The sequence below is a fragment of the Hibiscus syriacus genome, unplaced genomic scaffold, assembly GCF_006381635.1.
Source record: "Hibiscus syriacus cultivar Baekdansim isolate YM2019G1 unplaced genomic scaffold, ASM638163v2 tig00111366_pilon, whole genome shotgun sequence".
Classification (NCBI taxonomy): Eukaryota; Viridiplantae; Streptophyta; class Magnoliopsida; order Malvales; family Malvaceae; genus Hibiscus; species Hibiscus syriacus.
The window spans coordinates 639767-654925 of NW_024063071.1; the positions used below are offsets into that span (position 1 = coordinate 639767).

A 15159-nucleotide genomic window follows, 5' to 3' on the forward strand; every position below is an offset into this window, starting at 1 on the left:
ATTGGAGCTCCCAAAACGTTAACGTTTTGTGATATAGCTCTGGTGGGTGTTTTCTTATTTCGATAATGGAGGGTAGTGATATTTACAGAGCGAGTAGTAGTTTACGATCACCAACGTCATTGGCATGGAGAAACAATGACGTGGAGCCATTTTCAAGGTCTTATCGAGAAGAAGATGATGAAGAAGCTTTAATGTGGGCTGCACTCGAGAGACTACCAACTGTTTCTCGTCTGAGGAAAGGTATATTGACCAGCTCTGAAGGTGGTGCCAGTGAAATCGATGTTCATAAACTTGGGTGGCAACAACGAAAGGTTTTGCTTGAGAGGTTGGTCAAAGTTGCAGAGGAAGATAATGAGAAGTTGTTGTTGAAGCTCAAGAACCGTGTAGCTAGGTATCAATTTTTGCCTTATTTTTTTCCATGTTTGGTTACTAGGAAAATGAAATGGAAAGAATCAAAGATCCAGTTTTCATGGCATTGGCTCTTCTTTTTCAGGGTTGGCATTGATCTTCCCACAATTGAAGTCCGGTTTGAACATCTAAACATTGAAGCCCAAGCTTTTGTTGGAACCAGTGCTTTGCCCACAGTTCTTAATTTCACTACTGGTATAATTGAGGTAGCAACCCGGAAAAATTCCTTAACTTTTTAACAGTTTTGTTTGCTTGGGATCATATCTCATGTTTCATTTTGTACTGGGTTTACAGGGATTTTTGAATCATATCGGTATTCTTTCTAGTAGAAAGAAAAAATTTACCATCCTCAATGATGTCAGTGGCATCATTAAACCGGGCAGGTAACAATGGCGATATATGAATTTTTTATTTTTATCCTGAAAATAAAAGTTGCAGCGATCCTGGAATTACTCAATCATTGTTGTTCTCACGTATTTATTAAAGGATGGCATTGCTATTGGGTCCTCCAAGCTCTGGGAAGACCACTCTGCTGTTGGCTTTAGCTGGGAAGCTTGATCCTACACTCAAGGTGCTTGACAAAATTTAATTTTTCTTTCAAATGGAATTCATTAATTTCTTTTTTCATTGTTTTGATTTCTAATTTGAGAGTAAGCTCCTCTTCCAGTGTTCAGGGACGGTGACTTACAACGGGCATGCCATGGATGAGTTTGTGCCACAGAGAACAGCTGCCTATATCAGTCAACATGATCTTCACATTGGAGAAATGACTGTGAGGGAAACTTTGGCCTTTGCTGCTAGATGTCAAGGGGTTGGGGAACGCTATGGTACGTTTGATTCATTTTCCAGTCCTTTTGATGTATATATACTTACACATATATAAATATATATATATATATATATATCTTTTGGAACAATCTGAATGTCATTCTTTATCCTCATGAAATTTGTTTTTTTTTTTTTTTGGGGGGGGGGGGGGTTGGGGGTGTTACAGAGATGTTAGCAGAGCTGACGAGAAGAGAGAAACAGGCAAACATTAAACCTGATCCTGATATGGATGTCTTCATGAAGGTAAGGGAAAAAGTGTCATTATAATATTTCAGGAATATATTATACAGAATCATGCATTAATTCATGATGTACTTTGCCTTTCTAATATTTTAGGCAGTAGCAACAGAAGGTCAGGAAGCAAATGTAATCACCGACTATATGCTAAAGGTAAAAGTTACAGAGAGGTTGAAGTATAATGAAAGAAAATTTCATTACTTATTGAATAGCTTTGCCATAAATTTTGCAGGTTTTAGGACTGGAAGTATGTGCAGACACTATGGTAGGAGATGAAATGTCGAGGGGCATCTCGGGAGGACAGAAGAAGCGTGTCACAACAGGTAATTCATGATATCAAATACACCATTAATTCAATCTGTAAATTACCCTGAATCTCTTATCATGAAATCTAAATATGTTAATCCAATTAGGTGAGATGATGGTTGGACCAGCAAATGCACTGTTTATGGATGAGATATCCACTGGTCTGGACAGCTCTACAACTTTCCAAATTGTCAACTGCCTCAAGCAAAGTGTTCACATCCTTAATGGAACTGCGGTCATCTCTCTTCTCCAACCAGCTCCAGAGACTTATGATCTTTTTGATGACATTATTTTACTTTCTCATGGCCGGATTGTATATCTGGGTCCTCGTGAACACGTGCTGAGCTTCTTTGAATCTATGGGCTTCAAATGTCCGGAGAGAAAAGGCGTGGCAGACTTCTTGCAAGAAGTAAGTTTTGATCCTTTTTTCCATTAGGACCAAAGTTACTCTTCTATAACATTTAACAGGACTATGTTCATTGCAGGTTACATCAAGGAAAGATCAAAAGCAGTATTGGGTACGTAAAGATCAACCTTACAGGTTTGTCACGGCCAATGAATTCTCTGAGGCATTCCAATCATTTCACGTGGGAAAGAAACTCAGAGATGAACTTGATGTTCCATTGGACAAAACAAAGAGCCATCCAGCTGCTTTGACAACCACAAAGTATGGTATTGGAAAGAAAGAGTTGCTCAAAGCTTGCATCTCAAGGGAATATCTTCTGATGAAGAGAAACTCTTTCGTTTACCTATTCAAGTCTATACATGTACTAATGAAATTCGTTTCTTGTACCACGATTATCAAAGATTTAAACTGTGACTCTTAACTTTATTTTCTTTGTGCTACTAGCTCACAATAATGGCATTTATTACCATGACACTCTTCCTAAGGACTGAGATGATGCATGATTCAATTAAAGGGGGAGGAATCTATACGGGGGCCATGACCGCTGGGTTGGTTGCTATCATGTTTAATGGGATGTCCGAGATTTCCATGACCATTTCTAAGCTTCCTGTCTTTTTCAAGCAGAGAGACCTCCTATTCTATCCTTCATGGGCATATGCTCTACCAACATGGATACTCAAGATACCTATATCCTTTGTAGAAGTTAGTTTATGGGTGTTTCTTACCTACTATGTCATTGGATTTGATCCGAATGTTGAAAGGTAACGATTCAAAGTGACGAGTCGATATTGATATAGTATAGTTGCTTGTTGTTTAGCGCTGATCTAAATGGATGTGAAAGTGAGTTTTCTGGCACAGGTTGTTTAGGCAGTACTTCATCCTTGTTTTAGTTAATCAGATGGCTTCGGGATTGTTCCGATTTATTGCTGCAGCTAGTAGAAACATGGTCGTTGCCAACACCTTTGGGTCATTTGCTTTGCTCGTACTTTTTGCATTAGGTGGCTTTGTCCTGTCACGAGGTATGAATGAGAAGTCTTGGACACATCACAAAAAAATCGAACTTCTGATGAAAGTTAAAATTTGTAATCATTTTCTTGTTTTTGTTTAATGTCACAGAGAACATAAAGAAATGGTGGATATGGGGCTACTGGATTTCGCCTTTGATGTATGGACAAAATGCATTGATGGTTAATGAATTCCTTGGAAACCAGTGGAGACTAGTAATGCTTTGAATTCGAATTTTCTATCGATTTTCCATTTTATCTGTTAACAATGTGCTGATATTTTATATTTTGTTTCATATTGAAGGTTCTTCCAGGCTCAAATGAATCACTGGGAATTACAGTTTTGAAGTCTAGGGGTTTCTTCCAAGATCCTCAGTGGTATTGGTTCGGAGTAGGAGGATTGCTTGGATTCACAATATGTCAATTCCTTGTATACTCTGGCCCTTGCCTATCTTAAGCGTGGGTGTAACTTTATTGAAACATACTTAAATCTATGCTTCTCGAGAAGGAAGAACTAATATTTTACCTTTTGTGCAACCAAATATGCAGCATTTGAGGAGAAACAGACTGTAATATCAGAAGAACCAGAAGAGACCGAGCAAACCAATGAAGTTGGTGACAAGCTTCAGTTATCAAACAATGAAAGTAGCTCAAGCAGTGAAACTAGAACAGGTATCAGAGATCATTTAGTTTTTGCATCCATGTGCTTGTACAAGTCGTTGTCAAGATTTTAAATATAACTGAAATGTAGAGGTTCAAGATGACGCTCAAAGAAGCATGAAGAAAAAGGGAATGGTACTTCCATTTGAGCCCATTCCATGACATTTGATGACGTTATCTATTCCGTTGATATGCCAAAGGTAAAATAAAATTCCGAATATCATATATAATTCCACAGATAAGAAGTTTCTTTTATTGGATGGAAACTTTGCAGGAAATAAAAACAAGGCGCCAATGAAGATAAACTGGTGCTATTGAAGGGCGTTAGTGGTTCTTTCAGACCAGGCATTCTCACAGCTCTCATGGGTGTTAGTGGTGCTGGTAAAACCACTCTGATGGATGTGCTTGCCGGCAGAAAAACTGGTGGTTATATCGAGGGGAACATCACTGTTTCAGGTTTCCCAAAGAAGCAAGAAACATTTGCTCGAGTATCTGGATATTGCGAGCAAAATGACATTCACTCGCCTCATGTCACTTGTATGAATCCTTGCTCTATTCCGCTTGGCTTCGACTACCTGAAGAAATCAGTGCCGAAACCAGAAAGGTTGGCATTCATGAAACCCTAAGCTTTTTCAAGTCTCTTACTCCACTTTGCTACAAGTTAGAAATTTTTACCAAGGCAATAATAACACATTTTTCTAATGACCACTGGCTCAAATTAAATTGTTGATTTTATTTCAACCTACGATATCAGATGTTCATAGATGAAGTCATGGATCTTGTGGAACTGAATCCATTAAGGCATGCACAAGTTGGTTTACCTGGTGTAAATGGTTTATCAACTGAGCAGCGAAAGAGGCTTACTATAGCAGTTGAGCTTGTGGCAAATCCCTCTATCATTTTCATGGATGAGCCAACTTCAGGGCTTGATGCAAGAGCCGCTGCAATTGTAATGAGAGCCGTTAGGAACACAGTGGACACAGGAAGAACAGTTGTGTGCACCATTCATCAGCCAAGTATCGACATATTTGAAGCGTTTGATGAGGTGAGAACAATGAAAAATTGATTTGAAAATAAGCTGGCCCTTTATGTAATTGTATAGCTGAACAAACATGCTATTGCAGCTGTTCCTTATGAAGCGAGGAGGACAAGAGATATATCTGGGGCCATTAGGAGACCATTCTAAACATCTTATTAGTTATTTTGAGGTGAAATGAAATACCAGTAAATAAAAGTTGACTTATTCATTTCTCAGTTCATGTGAACTATATCTGTAAAATTATTTCTGTTCATGTCCCTCAGGGAATTGAAGGAGTTGGCAAAATCAAAGACGGGTACAATCCAGCAACTTGGATGTTGGAAGTTAGCACAACGGCACAGGAATTAGCTTTAGGTGTCGATTTTGTTGATATCTACAAGAAGTCAGACTTATACAGGTAATAATCGACACAGCAAGAATCGGTTTAATTCAGCATAGGTTCTATAAATGACCTTGAATTGAACACTGGTGAATGCCATTTGTTCAGGAGAAACAAAGCTCTTATCGAACATTTAAGCAAGCCTGCTCCTGGTTCAGAGGAACTCTATTTTCCAACTCAGTTCTCCAGCCATTCTTGACTCAGTGTGCAGCTTGCTTATGGAAGCAGCACTGGTCATATTGGTGCAACCTTCTTATACCGCTGTGAGATTTCTTTTTACAACCGTCATTGCATTGATGTTTGGGACACTGTTCTGGGACCTTGGAACTAGAACGTAAGCTATAACAAGTACAAATGCTGAGCTTCACCGTTGGTCTTTAATCATATTTGTATATCTAACTGTCACATTGTAAAATTACAGGAAAAAGAAGCAAGATCTGGCTAATGCAATGGGTTCAATGTATGCTGCAGTTATTTTCCTCGGTATCCAAAATGCTGCATCAGTGCAGCCCGTGGTGGCCGTCGAGAGGACAGTCTTTTATAGAGAAAGAGCTGCTGGAATGTATTCTGCAATGCCATATGCCATTGCTCAGGCATGTTTTTCTACTTTCTGTTTTTGTTGAAGAGTTTTCACTCTGGAAAGAAAGTTTGTGCAAAATGTAATACATTAGAACCGACTTTCGCACTTGGCAACTGCAGATCTTAATCGAGATACCTTATATTTTCATTCAAGCTTCTGTGTATGGCCTTATAGTGTATGCGATGATTGCATTCGAATGGACCGCTGTCAAGTTCTTCTGGTATCTCTTCTTCATGTACTTCACCTTACTGTACTTCACCTTCTATGGCATGATGGTAGTGGCTGTCACACCAAACCACCACATTGCGGGAATAGTTTCCTCGTCATTCTATGGATTTTGGAGTCTCTTCTCCGGATTTTTCATCCCACGACCGGTAAGTGTTGTTTCGTCAAGTTGTTAAGATATTCACTCACTTTCTTTCCCACTCTTTCAAACTCCTTAAATCACAGAGCATTCCCGTATGGTGGAGATGGTACTGCTATATTTGTCCAGTATCTTGGACACTGTATGGTTTGCTTGTTTCACAATTCGGAGATATTCAGGATGTCCTTGAGGATGGTCAGACGGTTGAGCAATACTTGAGAAATTATTTCGGTTTCAGACATGAATTCATTGGGGTTGTGGCTGCTGTAATTATTGCTTTCACAGTACTATTTGGAGCCATCTTCACTGTCTCCATAAAGTTTTTCAATTTCCAGAAACGCTAGAGGTCTCTTCTTTTATTTGTTTAAAAGATCCTAAGACATTTGGAAAGAAACCAGTCCTGTATGTATTTTACTGATATGTAAAAGCTAAAGTTGGTTTTAAATATTTGGTTTAAACCCTTTTAGGTCCTCTTAATTTTGAACTCGAGTCTCAAAACATAAACATAGATTAATTTCTACAATCACACCAAAAATCAACACAACAAATATTTCATATTACCTTCTAGATTCTGGTTTGTATTAAAAAATGTTTAAGTCAACACCACCATACACCATTCTTAATTTGGTTTCAAAATATACATTGATTAAATTGTTCTCCTCCTTTTTTTTCCAGTAGGGACCAATTTGTTCAATTTAATGAAAGAAAATTATTAAGAACATTAGATTAAAATTGAGATATAACTGAAGTTTTAAATTGTTTTATTCCTGAAAATTATAAAAAATATGTCAAACTATAGTTTTATTAAATAATATGAATGATAATATGAGAAGTAATTCCATAGGTACAATTGAGAAGTAATTCCATATAGGGATGGCAAAAAAACCGAATCCTTCGGGGAAAACCGAAAATCGAATTAAATGGGTCGGGTTCGGGGATGATAAACGGGGACGGGGAAAAACCGAATGTTTTAAACAGGGACGAGTTTGGTAATCCCCGCCCCGATTACCCAAATACTCGGCCCGATAAATATTAAAAATAATTATTATATATATATATAATATTAATAAATTTAAATTAAATTAAAAAAATATATATAATATTTAATTTAATTTAAATATAGATACCCGGCCCAATACCCGTTTAAATAACGTTTATGCTAAACGGGATACCCGTTTCCCACGGTTTTCCCCGATTACCGATGGGATCCCCATTAAATCCCGCGGTTTTTAAGCGGGGAAGGGTACGGGTTTTTTAAACGGGGAAAGGAACCAATCCCCGGCCCGACACCGCCGCGTTGCCATCCCTAATTCCATAGGTACAATTAAGGCAATAAGCAAATGCAAGGGGTGAAATTAGGATGAGAAGAACACAAGCAATCTGGAAGCTATAGCAACACTAATTACAGTAGTAGACTCGTAAAATATCTAGTAATTCAAGCAAGCATTCCTGGTGCTAGACCAGGATTAAATACATCTAAGTAGATTATATTCTATCATTTGATACTGGTAGTATTCTGCTAGTCTAGAACATACGTAACATATCTGCTGATAAAGATAACATCAGCACGGGTATCTACATCTTATAATTGCATTTTAAAGTGTAACATACCCTCATTGCTTCATCATCGAACATCCGGCCGAAATAAAGCAGCTTTAAGGAATTGAACTGGTTTCAGCATCAACGGCAGACAAAAACTTGAATTTGCTAAAACCCGAACCAGAACACTCCATTTTTCTTAGCTTCAGCAACAAAAACAGCAAAATCCCACACACAAACCCCAATGCAGCACTAGAACCAGTCAATGAAACAGCAGCACAAACCAGCATAACAAAAGACTCCTCCTTTGAGTTCATATCCCTCGAGGCCATGGCCAACTCAATGCCTGCAAATAGTAAAAGGACTCCAAGAATCCCTATAGGAAACTGATTCAAAATCCTGACAAAGGAGTTCCCAAACACCAAGCCAATTAACAACTTTCCAATCCCCAAAAACACCACGGACCATCCACTCCTTGCTCCAAACCGATACTGACCAGCTAGACCACCTGCACCATGACACACCGGCATTGCCCCAAACCAACATCCTACCAAATTCATAGCCCCAACACTCGCAGAAACCTTAGCAGCAGACAGTTCAGTCCTGCCTGGAAACAAATCACCAGACAACTTGCAAACCGCAATAACCGAGTTCAATACAGACAGTGGAATTTGTGGCACTGCTCCTTTCAAAAATCCAACTTTCCAATCATTCCAAGTGATACTCAAAACCCCAATTTTGGATGGACCGAACTTAAGATCGCCAAAAATGGAAGGATCACGTATAAAACATAAAACCAACCCAAGTAAGAACACTATCAGAGCAGATGGAATTGAACCCATAATTCTCGACCTCTTTGAGTTTCTGCGACGAGGGTGTTCGTCGTCATCGGATTCATTTCCATCGTTATGATCACCAGAGCCTGTGAAGATTACCAGAAAGAGGAGACTTGAAAGGGCCAAAACAAGACCATCAAGGCCCAACCAAGCTCGTGGGGTTGTAGATTTAGAAGCTACGAAGTCTTGATTGTAACGGATATACTTGATGGCTGAGAAGGCAAAGGAGAGGCCTTGAGAGAGCTGGACCCCACGCACAACAGGGAGAGGAAGAATACGGTATAGGGTCGACATCAGACCGGTAACCCCGAGGAGGAGGAGGACGGCGGCAGTAGATGCACCTGCGGTGGCGATTTGGGAAGTGGTAAGGTGTGGGGTTTCGGAGACGGCGACGGCAGCAATGGATTTCATGGGTTGGACAGGCATGGGGATTTGGAAGAGTAGGCCGGTGATTATGTTGTAAAAGGCAGTGAAGATGAGAGTTGTGGAGAGGTCTAAGTGGGAAACTAAGGTGAGGGTTAGGACTATCGGGATGAAAGTGCCCAAATCTCCTACTGCTCCTGATATTTCGGAGGAGAGATTGTTTTTCATTTGGAAATGGCGACGCCGCCATGGCTGCTGTTGGTGGAGGAGGAGAGGAGTGGTGGCCGCGGTGGTCGAGGAAGAGGAAGGAGATGATTGGTCCATGGTTGGAGTAAACAATAATACAACTTCAGTTGGCTTAGGATTGTGAACAGAATGTAAATGATTTTTAAGTGGCTCCCAATGATTTGGTATGGTACAATATTTATATATCTAAAAGATATTACTCCATAATTGAAATAGGTTTATATATGTCATAGGAACCTATTTGTAACACGAGGCTAAATTTTAGGAAATTATAAAGTATTAGATTTAATTAAAATTTTAGAAGGAAATTGGTGATTAAATTATAAAATCGTAAAGTTGACAGACCGTTTTATAAAGTACAAGAAATTCAGTGACTAAACTCATGATTTAACCATTTTTCTTTTGGGATGAATTATAACACTCATTTCCCGTGTATTATGCAGATTAATTTCTCAGTTTCCTTCCTCCCTCAACCCTCCTTCTAACTCCGATCTACTCGTCGTCCGACATCCAATCGACGAACCGAAACCACCATCGTGTTTGTTGTCAACCGAGGAACAAAACCCCTCATACCTTTCATCGTGAATCATCGCCGTTCGTCGTTAATTTCAGTCGGAAGTATCGTCGGTAATAACTCGATTTCAGTTGGTTTTTCGTCGATTCGCGACGATCCGACCATCCGTTTACGACACCTCCCGCACCATCGTGTTCCTTGCATCGTTCCGAGTCCATCGATGTTCTCCGTTTCTCCGTCGTCGCCGGCGCGTTGAGGGGTGAGACCGTCAAAGTTTTCGATGTTTCGAAATCGAGCTCTCCGTAATTCAAAATTGTGAACCGAGCTTTGTAAGTGCCTCAAAATCGCTTAAAATAATTTTTAGGAATTTTTCCGACACCGTAGCACTGTTCACGCGCCACACGCGCCACCCCCGAGAGTGGGCATCGTCTGGGTGATAATTTAGTAATTAATTTATGTTTGGGTGCTATTTATGTAAAATACGGGTGTTATATTGGTAAATATTTGTAGAATGTGGCTAATTTGGTAATTAATTCCTGTTAGGGTGATATTTGTGTAAAATGATCGATTGTTGACCGTTGACCGACGTTGACCACAGTTGACCAGAACTTTGAATGGCTTTGACCGGGCATTAAATGACCTTTGACTTTGACCAAGTATACCTATCCTGACATTTTTCGACGTTCCAAATCCGATTCCACATTCCGTTTTTCAAAATTCGGACCCGAAGGCCTCGAAATTTCCAGTCAAACCCATTGACTTTGATTTTGACCGAAAATTCCAAATTTTTGAAAAGTCATATTTTATTCTTTCGACGTCCTGAATTCGAATCCGAAGTCCGTTTCGCTAAATTCGAACCCGGCAAGCTATTTTTGACTGATTTATCACCCGATTCGATCCGTTTTTCGAAATTAAGCTCAGTTTTTGATGTAATTTCTATTGATATGGATCCGAGGAAATATTGGAAGATGATTTCAAGATCGAGGGAGTTCGAATGGAATTTAATTGTCAATCAATATTGTACGAAAATCGAGGTAATACTTTACTATCTCTTTATGCTTTATGGAATATGTTGATATTGGTAAATGCATGAATAAGATAATGTTGGTCACTTTTGTGGAGTTGAATAATTTATTCACTCGATATGAATGTGGTAGAAATTCTGTAACTGAATACGGATCGAATGACTAATATAAGAGATTGAGGAATTGTTAGAATTAAATTACAAGTTCGTGATAAGTGATAAAGAAATCAGCCCTGGATTTGTAACTTATATTTTATATCATCAAAGGTTAAATGTTAAAGGTACTTATATGGGAAATTATGAGAATATTTCGATTAGGTAAAACTAGGAAATTACCCGTATGTTGTAAAATGACAAGAATTGTCCCTGGAAGTGGATTAGTAAATCTGAAAAGACATATTGATCTGATAAATTTATTGATGTGCATAAGAAATGTTAGTTTTACTTGGAAATATGGAACCGGTTTTTAACCCCAATAGGGATTATGCAAGATACTAGAAGTCTGTTAAGGAATCATTTCAAGATCAGAGAATGTTCGAGGAAACAACTACTATAGGATCTTTAAATTATAAGTATGCTCGTTAAGAGTTAATACCGAAATCATCTGGTTAAGAAATTATGAAAATGCCCTTGAAAGGTAAAAATAGCTCGAGTTGACCCTGAGTGAGAAAGTTCTTTGAGGATTTGTACTTAACTCAATGAATTACGGATTTAATTGTTAAGATCCTGTCTTTGTACAGAAAATTTCTGATAACCTGTTGGTAACTTCTGAGAAGACAATCAATCTAAAAATCTTCGAGTTAAGAATAAATTATCGAGGGTGCTCTTTTGTCAGAATTATTTGAAGGGTCTGGAATAAATGATAAGTTGGAATTAAATAATAAGACAGAATTGAAGGAAAGAATTGAAATACACTGGATCTATAAAATGACCAGAATACCCCTGTAATGAAAAAGACTCAAGAATATTACCAAGCTCATGAATGATTAGATATCATCGAGCTCTGAAAAGAATGGAATGAAACTGGGCACCAGAATGACCAAAATACCCTTATGACCTAAAATTAGTAGAAGTGTTGGATTAATTAAGGAATCCAAATAAACATGGATATGGTATTGCTCTTAAAAGTTATGGATCACATATTAAGCCGAGCAATCAATGCTAGTGTATATGTCAGTACCTGAAATGTATAGATGTTACTTGAATGCGTGTTGTCTTCTCAAGTGTGGTTCGATGATAATTTTGAAAGTACTCAGCTCAACTCAACTCTAGGTCGCATTCGATAATAAGAAATGGATATTTGTTAGACAAGTCAACCACGAAGACCAAATTAAATTAAACGAAATTACAATATATATCTGAAATTCAGAAACGTCTGGATTATCTGGAAAGCTCTGAAGTAATCGGGATAGACTTGACTGATAAACGAAATGAGTAACCTCAATGACTGAGGATTAAATAAGTGATTTGATGAGTTTGGGAACACTGTTGAACTTACATGATGAATTATCCTTATGGGTCATAAAAAATGAATCAAGTACGTATATATTTCCTGATATCGTTGAAATATGGAAATGAAATAAAGATTATTGGAAGATCTATTCAGCGATGATTACGAAGATGATTTATGGACAAGAATTTTTTGTATTAAAGAGTAAATACTCTTAACAGGCAGTAAATTGACGGGTCCACAAGCATTAGTTCAGAGAGCTTGTTCAATTCGAATTGTTCGATAAACCGACCGATTAACATGGATTGTAAATGTCTTGAAGCTTCGTTTCTCCTTTATTAGCTCAAATCACTCTGGGCATTCTGGAACGCTTTCCTGATACACATGAATCATAGTGGAATTCTAAAGTATCAACTTTAAATGTCTGATTAGATTGGTTAATAATCGATTCTCTCCAATATGACCTTGTTCTTAGAATCTGATCAAATTGCACGAGCTTCATGTTATCCTTATCGATAATTACAAAATGCATCTGAAAAATACTTGGATCCTCTAGTGTGTTCCCTATGTACTACATAATTGTTTTATCTGTTTTGAAATGAGGTACACTAAAATCTATGGTTATTGTTTTATGATGCACCGACTTACGGTGATGGTTTATGGACTATGACTGATATATGATTATTGGTTTTCACTGATATATGATAACGATGATTACAGACCTAATGTGACTCTTGGGTAGGCTCACGGGCCCCAAGATGCTCCATTAGGTTGGCTCCCTTTTGTCGTGTGCTTAGGGTAAGCCCTATGGACTTACGGGCCTAAGGATACAGGCCCAAAGCCTATCCTTAGGTGGCTTCCCTTTTGCTGTGTGCTTAAGGTAAGCCATACGGACGTAGTTCTGAGGAACTGCGGATGGTGTACATGAAAAGGATTTAAACTACGAGTTTCAAAAGTGAAACTTCATTATGATTTTATGATGATTTACTGAACTATTACTCGTTTATTGTACCTACTATGATTTTATCGTACTGTTGGAACACACTAGACATCCTATTCGATCTCATGAAAACGTGATACTATGAATGCTTCCTATGAACTGTGGTCTTCATGGTTTCTACTCGATGAACTACTAATGGAATCCCAGATTATCTTGTAAACTAGTATACGTTTGATTCAATAAGGAAATTATGGCTTCACATTTATCTGCATGTCCTTTAGCATCACTTGGTAGTTATGTATTACTGAGCTTTTCGAAGCTCACTCTATTACTCAATATTGCAGGTTAAAAGAATTGTACTAGTGCAGCTATCGACAACAGTAAGGGAGTTCTTCCGGCGTTGTTTTCAGAGTATGATACATGTGATTAGGGGGCATGTAATTATATTTTGTTTTATATACGAGTCTGAAAATCTGTTTTATTTCTGAACATTAATAAATGATTTTATACGTTACATGTTTTAAGAAAAGTTTTAAATTTTCCGCTATTTTTACAGTGGGTCGCTCCGGTGGCCCTAATGTGACACTCCAGATCGGATCGGGTTACCCGCATCGGTCTGAGGGGGTTACACTATTTTCTTTTAAAATATAAAATTTGGAATATATTAACTTTTTAGTTTCAATTGGTAACTAAATTTAACTTCATGGTTGAAATTGATTCAAATAAATTATTTGTCGTGAGTGTAAATTTAGATAAAAATCCTGTTCAAATATCCATTTGAACTAGGAAGCATAGTTGAAGTACATAATTGAACATAAAGAAAAGCCTTTATATACCAAATTGTATTTTTGAAGTAAAGTTTAAATACCTAATTAAAAATGTTGAAATACTGAATTAAACCTCGTAACTAAGTTTATAGACTAAAATGTATATTTACCCTTATATCTATAGAGGTTAGAATATGACTTTTAAGAGATGTAGGAGGTTGGACAACATGAACAAAAACTAGCTCTTCACCTGCGTGGAAAGCCGGTCTTTCTATTGAGGAATACATACGCACCTAAATTGTGCACGCCCTCCTGTCAATTTCTTACAGTTATAAGTTACGGTCTAATTAAGACATTAGAATTAATCATTCAATTGAAAATATATCAAAATAAATCATCCGTCTATTTTATATTAAATTATAGATTTTTTTAATTTTAAAATTTTTAATATTCTTTTTGTTATCTTATTTTTTATATTTTAAATATAAATATAAATTAAAATTAAAATGATTAAAATATGTCGAAGTTTGAGATTTCTATGAATATAGATTAAACTTTTTGCTCAAAGTCGGTGCAAATCATTGCATGCATGCACATTAATATATATAGATATGTATATAATATCTCAATTACAAATTTAAAAAAAATACAAAAATGATGCAAAATATGTTTTTAAATAATTTTAAAAATGTATTCAAATTAAAAATCATGTATAAATAATTCAAAAATGAAAATATTTTAGAGATTTTGAAAGTAAAAGATGATATGCTCAAGTATTGCTTGATGGGTGTTTGAGAGATATACATCTATATATAGAAATTTTAAATTTTCTTATATAATTTAAGTATTTTTATTAAAAAATAATTTTTAATTTTTTTAAAAAAATTATAATCTTACCTACTAATTTTTTTAATACAACATTAAAATTAATATATTCCAGGGTAAAATGTACAAATTGTCTCCCAATTATAGGATATTACTTTATTAAGTCTCGTGATTATTATAAGTTACAAAATGTCCTCTGACTATAGAGAGTTGGTTTATTGAATCATTGACTATTAAAAGTTACCAAATTGTCACCTGATTATTCATTCTCATCCTTTTTCGTCAAAAAATTAACGGTAGTTTGAGCTAGACGTTATATGTTGATTGAGATATGATAGTCGTTTGAGATTATGATATCATATTTTATCATATCTTAGTCAATGTTAACATTCAGTTTAAACAACCGTTAATTTTTTTAATAGAAAATGATGAGTTTGGAACATA

The 15159-nt window shown here is 36.9% G+C and overlaps 1 protein-coding gene and 1 pseudogene across 1 annotated transcript; one reads left to right on the top strand and one right to left on the bottom strand.

Moving 5' to 3' along the window:
* Positions 1-65: 65 nt before the first annotated feature.
* On the top strand, positions 66-6615 carry LOC120159586 (annotated as a pseudogene).
* A 1009-nt stretch (positions 6616-7624) lies between these two features.
* On the bottom strand, positions 7625-9350 carry LOC120159393 (molybdate transporter 2-like). Its single transcript, XM_039169986.1, has one exon. The coding sequence runs from the start codon at positions 9271-9273 to the stop codon at positions 7867-7869; it is 1407 nt and encodes a 468-aa protein (XP_039025917.1). The 5' UTR covers positions 9274-9350; the 3' UTR covers positions 7625-7866.
* Positions 9351-15159: the final 5809 nt, after the last annotated feature.